General features: G+C 41.7%; 1 protein-coding gene across 6 annotated transcripts in view; it reads left to right on the top strand.

Moving 5' to 3' along the window:
* LOC129859531 (intersectin-1-like) overlaps positions 1-11,652 on the top strand; it is a 60,637-nt gene extending 48,985 nt beyond the window's left edge. For 5 of the 6 annotated variants that reach the window (XM_055929399.1, XM_055929397.1, XM_055929396.1 and 2 more), the window contains 11 exons: positions 817-938; positions 1,084-1,190; positions 2,531-2,714; positions 3,106-3,204; positions 3,793-3,960; positions 4,187-4,399; positions 6,505-6,626; positions 6,731-6,813; positions 7,709-7,792; positions 8,731-8,904; positions 9,140-11,652. In XM_055929399.1, coding sequence (XP_055785374.1) covers positions 817-938; positions 1,084-1,190; positions 2,531-2,714; positions 3,106-3,204; positions 3,793-3,960; positions 4,187-4,399; positions 6,505-6,626; positions 6,731-6,813; positions 7,709-7,792; positions 8,731-8,904; positions 9,140-9,288 — 1,505 coding nt within the window. In that variant the 3' untranslated portion in view covers positions 9,289-11,652. Of the gene's footprint in view, positions 1-816; positions 939-1,083; positions 1,191-2,530; positions 2,715-3,105; positions 3,205-3,792; positions 3,961-4,186; positions 4,400-6,504; positions 6,627-6,730; positions 6,814-6,845; positions 7,793-8,730; positions 8,905-9,139 lie in introns of those variants that run through there. The other variant, XM_055929400.1, reaches the window with a different exon arrangement.
* Positions 11,653-12,466: the final 814 nt, after the last annotated feature.

Raw genomic sequence — 12,466 nt, 5'->3', positions numbered from 1 at the left:
ATGTGACAGTATTGGTGTTTGCTGCTTTATGATTGGTTTGTTGGACTTTACAATATGTCTTTTGAGACCCATCAGTTTCAAGGAGGTTTGTACTCCGTTACTGACTCGGGTTTGAGAAGCACCACAAAAATTCTAACTACTCATACAGTATATTCAATACTCTATGACTATAAACTGAATTGCTTCTGGTCTGTTATGAATCAACAAAAAATCCAAAATGTAATCATTGCACTTGGTTCCTGAAGCATTTTATCAGAAATGAATGTATAAATTGAAAAATGTATACAAACAAGTCAGCTTTAATAAAAAGTGTCATGCCGTCTTTAATATAGAAAATGACGTGTATAATGATTAAAAAGCTCAATGGCAACATGAACTTGTGTGTTTTTATTTACTGATTTAAAAACCAAAAGGTTTGTTTACTTGAGCAAGAGACTTACCACCATTTTTTTTTTCAAAGCATGTTTGCTTTATTTTTAATCCTTTAGTAGACAACTGGAAAAATGTCAATTACAAGGGTCTAAATAATTATGCTTTCAACTTGTTTTATTTTTATGTATGATGTTTGACTGGCTTTTTAGGGGAAGACCCTTTTACCCTACAGTATTTTGTAGTGTATATTGTGTTAATTTCAATGACTTGTTCAGGTGTCAGTCTACGTGCCTAGAACTCAAGACGGAAAGTCCAAAGGGCCAGCCATTGGCTTTCTGTGGAAGTTTGTTTTGAGAGATGGGACATTGAGGTTGTGTTCTGATTGGCTGTTTAGTATTTGAGTGACAGAAGGGAGCTGATCAAAGCTGTTGTCCTGTTCCACAGGGTGCGCTGACCTGCACCTGCTGGACATGCTGACCCCCGTTGAGAGGAAGAGACAGGGCTATACGCACGAGCTCATCGTCACCGAGGAGAACTATGTCAATGACCTGCAGCTCGTCACCGAGGTAGCCACACTACATACATACATTCACTCCATGGTAACATGATCACACATGCAGTCCAAGCATACACTTTCTCTGCCATATCTGCAATACATGCAAACGTTTCCTGAACGTTTGTGTTAACATTGCATCAATGCTTCCTCGCCAGGTCTTTCAGAAGCCTCTGCTGGAGTCGGAGCTACTGACAGAGAAAGAGGTGGCCATGATCTTCGTCAACTGGAAGGAGCTTATCATGTGTAACATCAAGCTGCTCAAGTACGCCCCTAGCCACCTCTGGTCCTGTTGTCATAAACTATAGTTAATCTACCCATCGTGTCCGATTTAAGAACATGTTTTACAGCGAAAACACAACATATGATTGTTAGATCACCGCCAAGTCCAAAAAACAGCCATTTTCCCAGCCAAAGATAGGAGTCACAAAAAGCAGAAATAGAGAACATTAATCACTAACCTTTGATGATCTTCATCAGATGACACTCATAGGACATCATGTTACACAATACATGTATGTTTTGTTCGATAATGTGCATATTTATATTAAAAAAATCTGTTTGCATTGGCGCCATGTTCAGAAATGCCTCCAAAATATCCGGAGAAATTGCAGAGAGCCACATCAAATAACAGAAATACTCATCATAAACTTGATGATGAAAGATACATGTCTTCTTGCAACCGCTGTGTCAGATTTCAAAAAAAAAATTTGGAAAAAGCACACCATACAATAATCTGAGACGGCGCTCAGATAGTTTAGTACACATATCCAAACGCTCGCGCAGGTCCAGGCGAACGTCAGACAAAAAGTTATATTACAGGTCGAATACACTTGTCAAACTAAGTAGAGAATCAATCTTTAGGATGTTGTTATCATAAATATTTAATAACGTTCCAACCGGAGAATTCCTTTGTCTATAGAAGTAATGGAACGCAAGTCGATATCATGTAGAATGCGCGTGACCAGGACCTGGCACTCTGCCAGACCACTGACTCAAACAGCTTCCATCCAGCTCAACATCACAGTAGAAGCTTCATTCAATGTTCTACAGACTGTTGACATCTAGTGGAAGGCGTAGGAAGTGCAAACAGATCCATATCCCACTGGGATTTCAATAGGCGATGAGTTGAAAATCGACCAGCCTCAGAATTCTCACTTCCTGTTTAGATTTTTTTCAGGTTTTTGCCTGCCATATGAGTTATGTTATACTCACAGACATCATTCAAACAGTTTTAGACACTTCAGAGTGTTTTATATCCAATAGTAGTAATAATATGCATATATTAGCATCTGGAACAGAGTAGGAGGCAGTTCACTCTGGGCACGCTGTTCATTCAAAGTGAAAATGCTGCTCCCTATCCCTAAAAAGTTAACTGGCTGTATGGTGGATAGCAGCTGATCTTTTCTGGGGGGTCTTCATGACTCGTGGCTTGAAGGGGCAATTTGGGATTGGTACATCCATTTGTACACGTTTAAAGTAATGATATATTGACATTGATTCTTGTAAACAAACACTGTACAGCTTCAGAACATGGTTAAAACTATAACAAGACTCAATTGTCCCATTCTCTTCTGCCCCCTTCCTCCTGTCCCCCATCACCAGAGCGCTGAGGGTTAGGAAGAAGATGTCGGGCGAGCGGATGCCGGTGAAGATGATTGGAGACATCCTGACAGCCCAGCTGCCCCACATGCAGCCCTACATCCGCTTCTGCAGCTGCCAGCTCAACGGGGCCACGCTCATCCAGCAGAAAACCGACGAGGTGCCCGAGTTCAAAGACTTTGTCAAGGTAATGGAGAATGGCCGCAAAGAACGTGTTGCATGCGTCACCATCTCAAATGGCACCATATTCCCTTAATAGTACACAACTTTTGACCAGAGCCCTATGTTTGACTATTTTGTATTGAACTCATATTGGCCTCGAGTGGCTGAATGTCTCGTGCTCATTCAGTTTGTTCATGCACCTTGTTTGGTTGGCTGTGAATAGCCTTGATCCCAGCCGTCCTTGGTTTCTTCGTGTGATGTCTGACACAGCAAGACTGAGATACTAGCGTCAGTGTACTTTCTTATTTGAGGGTAGCCGAGCCACAGCACTAGGTTGGGACTGATCCAATGTGATTCATATATATATATTAGGTTCTATGCTGATATCTGATAGTGATATTTCCTCTCCCCTACAGAGACTGGCCATGGATCCAGGATGTAAGGGAATGCCCCTCTCCAGCTTCCTCCTCAAACCCATGCAAAGAGTGACGCGCTACCCCCTCATCATCAAAAATGTATGTACACACACATTCTCTCACACACACTCTCTCACACACACTCTTCCCACCATCCGAATAAAGTGTATGCGATTGAGAAGCCAGACCACAGCCCCTGAAGCTAAACAGGGTTGGTCCTGGTCGGTCCCTGTGTTAGACCAGATGCTGCTGGAAATGGTGTTGGACGGCCAGTAGGAGGCACTCTTTCCTCTGGTCTAAAAAATATATATCCCAATGCCCCAGGGCAGTGATTGACATTGCCCTGTGAAGGTTGCTGTCTTTTGGATAGGATGTTAAACGCCTGTCCTGACTCTCTGTGGTCACTAAAGATCCCATGGCATTTATCGTAATCCCGTGTTAATCCTGGTGTCCTGGCTAAATTCCCAATCTGTCCCTCATACCGTTATGGCCACCTAATCATACCCAGCTTCCAATTGGCTCATTCATCCCCCCTCTTCTCCCCTGTAACTATTCCCCAGGTTGTTGCTGTAAATGAGAATGTGTTCTCAGTAAACCTACCTGGTAAATAAGGGATAAATAAAATATTTAACTGATACATACACACATGCTGGAATTGACTATCTGTAACTGTGCGATGCGGCGCAGATCCTAGAGAATACTCCGGAGGCTCACCCGGACCATAGCCATCTGAAGCAGGCTCTGGAGAAGGCTGAGGAGCTGTGTTCCCAGGTCAACGAGGGCGTCAGGGAGAAGGAGAACTCTGACCGGCTGGAGTGGATCCAGGCCCACGTCCAGTGTGAGGGGCTGTCTGAGGTAATACACACAGAGACAGACACACACAAACAAACACAACACAAATCATTGTAAAATAAGATTTTTTTCTTAACTGACTTGCCTGGTAAAATAAAGGTGAAATAAAACACAATGAAAAGCATAGGAACATGTACTTGATTCCATAAAATTACACACAATTGACACAGTTTCACACCGTGAACAGACTCACTCACTTGGCCCTTTTTCTTTAACGACTTTCTTTAAGCAACTCGTGTTCAACTCGGTGACCAACTGCCTGGGCCCGCGCAAGTTCCTGCACAGCGGCAAACTCTACAAGGCCAAGAGCAACAAGGAGCTGTACGGCTTCCTATTCAACGACTTCCTCCTCCTGACTCAGATCATCAAGCCCCTGGGCTTCTCGGGCTGCGACAAGGTGTTCAGTGCTAAGTCCCACCTGCAGTACCGCATGTACAAGACCGTAAGTACTCTCGTCTCACCAACCTACACATTGTACGCATCCCAAATGGCACCCTATAGGGGAGCAATTCTCAACTTGTGGGTCGTGACCCAAATTTGGATCGTGTGAGGTTTTGAGTGGGTCATGGGTGTCTGAGTAAAATAAATATATATATAAATACTCCAGTCTGAACTTAAACAACTCAAACCAGGTAGGAAATGTGTAGAAATTATATACCGTAATTGCTGGACTATTAAGCGCACCTGAATATAAGCCGTACCCACTGAATTTAAAAAATATATGTATTTTGTACATAAATAAACTGCACATGTCTATAAGCCGCAAGTGCCTACCGGTACATTGAAACAAATGAACTTTACACAGCCTTTAAACGAAACACGGCTTGTAACAAAAATAAATAGGCTTTTAAACGAAACACGGCTTGTAACAAAAATAAATAGGCTTTAACGAAACACGGCTTGTAACAAAAATTTAAAAAATAGCAGTAAACAGTAGCCTACCAAGAAAGTCAAGCTTCATTGCGGTGGCGATTGTTTTTGGCTTTCAGTCGGATCTGCACAGTTGAAACACCTCGTCCGTCTGCTCTCTGTGTGTTGACCCAGTCTTCAAGCTCATTTTCTAGTTCGGGCCATCTGCTTTTCTTCTCTGAAAGCTTTTGTTGTCTTTTTGCACTGAGTCAGTTCCTCACGCTGCTGTTTCCAACGTCTTATCATCAACTCATTAAGGCCAAGCTCCCGTGCAGCAGCTCTATTTCCTTTTCCAACAGCCAGATCGACCGCCTTCAACTTGAAAGCTGCATCATATGCATTTCTCCGTGTCTTTGCCATGATGAGGGTGACAAAATGCCTACCGTAATCAGAATGATGGGAAGTTTGAGCGTGCTCGATTTACGTCACATTATGTGACAGTGCTCAGTTTTTTGGCGGCGTGAATCTTGTGGGGGGGGGGGAAATCATAAATTAGCCGCGTCATTGTATAAACCGCGAGGTTCGTAGCGTGGTAAAAAAGTAGCGGCTTATAGTCCGGAAATTACGGTATATAAAAATACTCCAGTCTGAATTTAAACAACTCAAACCAGGTAGGAAGTGTGTAGAAATTATAATTTAAATTGTTCAGAGATTAAATGTAAAAATGTTTCTTCAATCACGGTATTTTCAATATAGAATTATTAGCAACGCTATTTTGGAGGATTTTGTGGTCTCAAGCCAGTGAGTTTATTAACATTCTTCATCCAGAATATGGGCAAGATTGTATTATTGACAATGAAAGAGGTGGGAATGTTGTTCACTTTATAGAAAAGTTTGTGGTCATACGCACATCCTTAAAAACATAGGCGCTGGGCTAATAAAGAACACTAGTATAGAACAAGAAGGCGCGCACACTGTTAAAGCTCCCAATTCACCGACAACGTTTCCATCTGAAACGGATCTTCGTCAGGTTGTTCCCTTGTCATGTATTTGCTATATTTACTATCAATAAAGCGCATGACTCGAACGTCGCCTCTCCCGAGCCCGTTGGGGAGTTGCAGCGATGAGACAAGATCATAATTGGATATGATGAAATTGGGGAGAAAAAGGGGCTAAAATTACCAAATAATTACTCAAATAATTTTTTGAAATGTTTTCCATACTGTATTTTGGCGACTAATTTTTACGATGGATTATTGGGTCACGACTGAGAGAACCTGGTTCAATTTGGGTTCCAAGGCAAAATCACTTGAGAACCACTGCTATAGGGAATACAGTGCACTACTTTTGACCTGGGCCCATAGGACCACTTTGGGAGGAAGGAGAGAGAATTTGGATGTAGCCTTGGTCTTGGACATGCCATACAAATCCCCACGTACAGTAATGTGGCATGTTCAAGACCAGGGCTACATCCCAATTATTTCTCCTTCCTGTACATTTGTTCACTGATTTGAAAGGAAATGACCTGTATAAGAAATATTGTGGAAATTCCCTCTACCCCAAACCTGCACCAATCCCATGCTTTTAGATTTGTGTGATATAGTAAACGAGTGCACACTTCAGGAACGAGACAAGATATTATTGCGATGCAGGAGTTCTGACCTTGTTGTGACCTCGGACCTTTAACCCCCACTACAGCCCATCTTCCTGAACGAGGTGTTGGTGAAGCTGCCAACAGATCCCTCGGGAGACGAGCCCATCTTCCACATCTCCCACATCGACAGGGTCTACACCATACGGGCAGAGAGCATCAACGAGAGGTACACACACAGACGAATGCATGCAGTCACACACACACACTCTCTCTCTCTTACACACACATAGCCAAGGCTTTCTTTTGACCTTATTGTGATGACTCATGCAGGACTGCTTGGGTGCAGAAGATCAAGGCAGCTTCGGAGCTCTTCATCGAGACAGAGAAGAAGAAGAGGGAGAAGGCCTACCTGGGTATAACAGTCTGTCTCTCTGCTCCTCTATAGGTCCACTGTCTGGGAGGGACAGCTTTGTCACCTACCCTCCCGGACCAGGGTCTTAAAAGCACTGTTGGTAACACTTTATGGCTGTCTTTTTTAAGCATCTTTGGGTTTCAGAAAAGCCCTATGTAAGTACTTTGTATTATTACTTGAAGTTACCCCCTTATCGTTGTAGCCTTGTATTTATGCTAGTAACATTTTTATGAAAATGTTGCTACATAGTAGTGTAGGAATTGTGGAGTTGAGCGATTTCTGTATTATACATGAGGAATAGTGACTATTCCACTTTTAACAAAAATGGCCTAATTTCACTAAGAAGCAAGGAACTGGCTAACAATGATTTGGTTTCTAATGTCTGTACAGTGTTAGTACACAGGTATAAGAGCAACTTCATGTAAAGTGTTACCAAACTATTTCATGACAACTGAGTGTTTTCATGCTTGCTTTGTCTCTGACTTTTCTGTGTGTTTGTCTCTGACCATTACGTTTAGGTCTGCCTCTGATCACTTACGTTTAGGTCTGCCTCTGATCACGTACGTTTAGGTCTGCCTCTGATCACTTACGTTTAGGTCTGCCTCTGATCACTTACGTTTAGGTCTGCCTCTGATCACTTACGTTTAGGTCTGCCTCTGATCACTTACGTTTAGGTCTGCCTCTGATCACTTACGTTTAGGTCTGCCTCTGATCACTTACGTTTAGGTCTGCCTCTGATCACTTACGTCTCGGTCTGCCTCTGATCACTTACGTCTCGGTCTGCCTCTGACCACTTACGTCTCGGTCTGCCTCTGACCACTTACGTTTCGGTCTTCCTCTGACCATTACGTTTCGGTCTTCCTCTGACCATTACGTTTGTGTCTGTCTCGATGCAGTTCGCTCACAGAGGGCCACGGGCATCGGCCGGCTGATGGTAAACATTGTGGAGGGCATCGAGCTGAAGCCCTGCCGCTCCCACGGTAAGTCCCTAGAGATGACCCCCTGCCACACCGACCTTAAGTTGATCTCAACACTGATTTCTGACACGAGAGAGTGACACACAACCACCCTTTAATACATGTGTCGATTGCTGTTGAGTACTGTTAGGTTCTTATTTTTCAGGGTAAATAACTCACGGACACTAGAGAAGCTTTAACCAAGTTGAATCATTCCCAAAGGTTCTGTACAGCTGTAATCATACAGCAAAACATTTCAGACATCACAGTTTATGTAAGACTCTCCTCCTTAGAGTTTATGGCTCCACAGGAAAGAAGGTAACCAGAATACTAACCCTGATTACTCCCTTAAGGGGAACTGACTTCATCCCTCACCTATTGATCCACAGATATCCATCTGTCTTCCCTATATCAACACATCGCTCTCCTCTCCTTGAAACACATTCCAAAGCCTTCTGTCTTTCTTCAGAGAACCATTAACTTCTAACATAGTCTCTTTCATTTACTGTCATTAATTTACTACCTCAAGGATCAAAGTTTAGCTGATTCCAACAGTACACAGGAGAAGAATGATAGTGTTAACAGTACATGCATGGGTTTAAATAGTATTTTGAGCCTGCCTGCAGTGCCAGATGGGTGGGTTTGCCCTTTTGGGACTATTCCATTGGTTCTAATTCACCAGGCCAGCTTAATCGAGCATAAGTATGTGGAAGATTTAAAATACTCTTTTGTGGAGGAAAACCCATATTGGCATTCTAAATGTCTGTACAACTGCCAGTCTGTTATTCGGTTGTAAAATTCTGGTAACTTGACAAAGTTTGTTCCAGAAATCTCAGTTTGAGGATTTAGGAATCAGGAGGGAATAAGCATGGAGGGAATCCTTCAACCGGAATTTCTTTCAAACCAGGGGTTTGGGGAAAGTGAGCGGAATTTTGCAACCCTAATTTGTGATCTCTTCTCAGGAAAGAGCAACCCGTACTGCGAGGTGACGATGGGTTCCCAGTGCCACATCACCAAGACCCTGCAGGACACTCTCAACCCCAAGTGGAACTCCAACTGTCAGTTCTTCATCAAGGACCTGGAGCAGGACGTGCTGTGCGTCACTGTGTTTGAGAGGGACCAATTCTCTCCTGACGGTGAGGCTGCGGGCGCACACACACACACCCACACACCAGAATAACACTCTGTTTAAAAAGGCTACGGTGAGACTATGCGAACACGCAAGCTCATACACACACAAACAGCCTTTTACTGACTAGAGGCCTTTTTGATTCAGTGTGCCGTCATACGATATATTCTATCACAGTATAGGGTGTGACACCTCTTTTACTTGTATACTCATCATCCCTCCCTCTGTCTGTCTGTGTGTAGATTTCCTAGGCAGGACAGAGATCCGTCTGGCGGACATTAAGAAGGACCAGGGCTCCAAAGGGCCCATCACCAAGAGGCTGCTGCTCCACGAGGTGCCCACAGGAGAGATAGTCGTACGACTGGACCTGCAGCTCTTCGAGGAGCCCTAGCCCATCCCAGTTCAACCCAGCCCTGCTCAGCCTAACCCAGCCTAACACCCATACTGTACACTCCTCCGTTACCCCTGCCCGAAGTCTCACCAAGCTCTAGTGACAATCCCCAACGGCCCAGCCCCACACTCCAGTGTGCGTGCGCACGTGTGACTGTGTGAAGGACTTTTCTGCAAAATGGTCTTAATAAGTGATGTATTTTTTTCCTCTTTATGATTTGTATCATTATGGTGTATGTATGATATCATGATTCCACTATTATTTGGTTGAACAAAATTATGAAACATTCCACAGCTAATCTCAAAGGCCGTCTTATAACGCAATGATCCTTTGAGACATGATATACTGTATGTAGAGAAATGTTTGAACAACACATATGATCATTGCTTATGCACTGTATGTCTTAAAGAGCCCACCCTGTGGCATTAACACCTGGGGCGTGTTCATTAGTTAACAAGCGGAAGCAAGCAGACTGAAACCGGGCGAGACTACCTTGTCCAGTAAGAAATGTTCATTTTCTGTTGCAAAATGTTTTAAAACGCATTCCGTTGTGTGGCCTAATGAACACCACCCAGATGACCACACATATTCGGCCAAACAGACTGTAACCTCCCATATAATCTTTGACGCTGTGTTCATGTTTATAAACAAACCGCTATACGGCTATTATGTCATTGCAGGTCGGACAATTTCAAAACCCCTGGTTGTATCAGCTGGAACATCTTAGCTTGTATTTCTTTAATTCAAGCGTTTTAAGTTATTTATTGGTTTGTGTACGTCAGTTTGAGACAAAGGTACAAAAGCAGGTACAGTGCGTACGTGATTGCGAGGAGAGAGCTACTTTGAGATATACCCTTCAAAGGTTTGGTGAGACACTGGAGAAATGTGTTATTGAAAGAGAACTGTTGTTAATATTAGTATACTACAGTATGGTGATAATGAAGCTCAGTCATCTTTATACGTTCCACATGTTGTGTTTTCGATTGAAAATTTAAAATGAAAGAAATGTTTGGGTCTATTTGAAACATTACAGAAGTACTGTACGAATGTACACACTAATATATTGTCTATCAAATTGGCTTAGCCCAAAATATATCATTGAACGGTTTGAGGGAAATTGAAGAGCAGATTTCCTGTTTTCTAAATGATGTATAAATGGGTGACGATTTATAGTTACATTTGCAGCGTAGGCCAAGATAATGAGAACCAATGTACTGTAAATCATTTGTTTTCCGATGGTTAGAAGAATCATACGGTGATGTCAGGAATGTTTTTTGTACTTTTTCCGAAAAATTCTGTTATTTTCAACGCATTCATATCTTCACGTTTTGAATGTATTTTAGTTGTTTTTAATTTTATTTTTTCGTATGCCAAAAAAAACACCATTTAATATAGAGTGCTATATTTGTGTTGGAAAGCCATTTGTAGGTGTTTTGTTTTAGAGACTGAGGTCAGGCTTTGTTGTGATGGACATATTTGGCCAATGCTGTAACTGAAACTGTTTGTGAAGAGGAGGTATTTCAGGTTCATTCAATTTGGGTCTCAAATTAATTTATTTCCTTTGTAAGAGAACAGGAATTATTATTTTGAGTGTTGTGTGGCACTGTGTTACATATTTATAGAAGCTCAGAAAGACAATTTCGATGAAAGGGAAATATCAGCCTCCAAGTGGTATGAGACCATTTGAATCTTTCATATTGCCTTTTATCTGTTATTTCATTCTTTATGATGACCCTCCCATTATCTTGGGTTCTGTCGAAATGAGATGTACAAGGATATTCAAAGGCAGCGGAGACGACTGACTTCAGAGTCTGTTAATGTTAGCATAACACAGTGGAGGGGTAACTAACATTTGTGTAATGTTAGTTTAATGTATGTTGTAGTTACCAGCTATGTGTCCGTGTAGATAATGTACAAATACTAGTGAAATTCCACTGCCGTGTTAGTGAGAGTGGTCAAGGAGAACAGCTTTTGCAGAGCCTGTGTTCCTTATCATGTGTATGTCTAGGAGTGAGTGTGTAAACATTACCTTACTATTCTCGAGCGCTTTGGTTTGTGCTGGGTCTCTTCAAGTTGGAGGACTTAGATTATGACTAGTAATTTCCTTATAGCGTGCAACCTCTCTACCCCTACTCCTTCCCGGTTACCCCACAGTAGTGCTCTTTTAATGTTCACTCTAAAACCAGTGATGGTCTCTATTCTTTTTAATGAGCAAAGTCTTAACTGATAAAGTACCGTATGTGAATATGTTGAAATATTTGAAAGGAGTATAAGTAATATATTACAACTACTGTAGAAGAATGTTGATGACAATGTATGAGAAGTGTTGTCTTAAATGTTGAAAATAAAATTTGATTGGACCAATGAGTTTGTATGTTTGGTTTGTAGCCTTAATTTACAAACATTGTAAATACTTATTAAAATATATTTGAATATATTTGGAATTTACCTCCATGTTACTTTTCCATGATATGCGTCTCATGGATAGTGTGCACCTCAGTCAGTGCCTGAAACGTTTGTACATTGAAAGTATCGTTCGTGTTAAAGAAGGAGACGAAGTTTCAATATTGAAACAATGTTGCAAATGTCAGAGACGGACAGTAAGGTTAATAAAAGTCTCCGCTATTGAAAACCCAAATGCTAGTCTAAAATAAATGGGATATAATGTCGAGATGGATTTCAAGTTTATAAATTGTCTAACGAGGCTGATGAGAGAGTGGATTGGCAGTGAGCTGAAACACCAGTCCCTTCAAATCATTAAGGTTACTGTCTCCAACGCCCATGCCAATATATCCTCCAAATACCGTCTTCTTGGGCATTATCACTTAATTCAGAATCGTGCAGCACCAACATTGCTGTTGATATTGGCTATCTACACTGAACAAAAAATATAAAAGCAACATGTACCTTGATTTTTTTTTAACTTTAATTTACTTAGTAAATATTTTTTAACTAATTGTTTTTGTCACAACACAACTGATTGGCTCAAACGCATTAATAAGAAGGAAAGAAATTCCACAAATTAACTTTTAACAAGGCACACCTGTTAATTGAAATGCATTCCAGGTGAATACTTCATGAAGCTGGTTGAGAGAATGCCAAGAGTGTGCAAAGCTGTCTTCAAGACAAATGGTGGCTACCATGAAGAATCTCAAATATAAAATATATTTTGATTTGT

The sequence above is a fragment of the Salvelinus fontinalis genome, chromosome 7 (genome assembly GCF_029448725.1).
Source record: "Salvelinus fontinalis isolate EN_2023a chromosome 7, ASM2944872v1, whole genome shotgun sequence".
In the NCBI taxonomy this organism is placed as follows: domain Eukaryota; kingdom Metazoa; phylum Chordata; class Actinopteri; order Salmoniformes; family Salmonidae; genus Salvelinus; species Salvelinus fontinalis.
The sequence above is the reverse complement of the archived record's forward strand: the minus strand, read 5'-3'. Positions and strand labels throughout refer to the sequence as shown.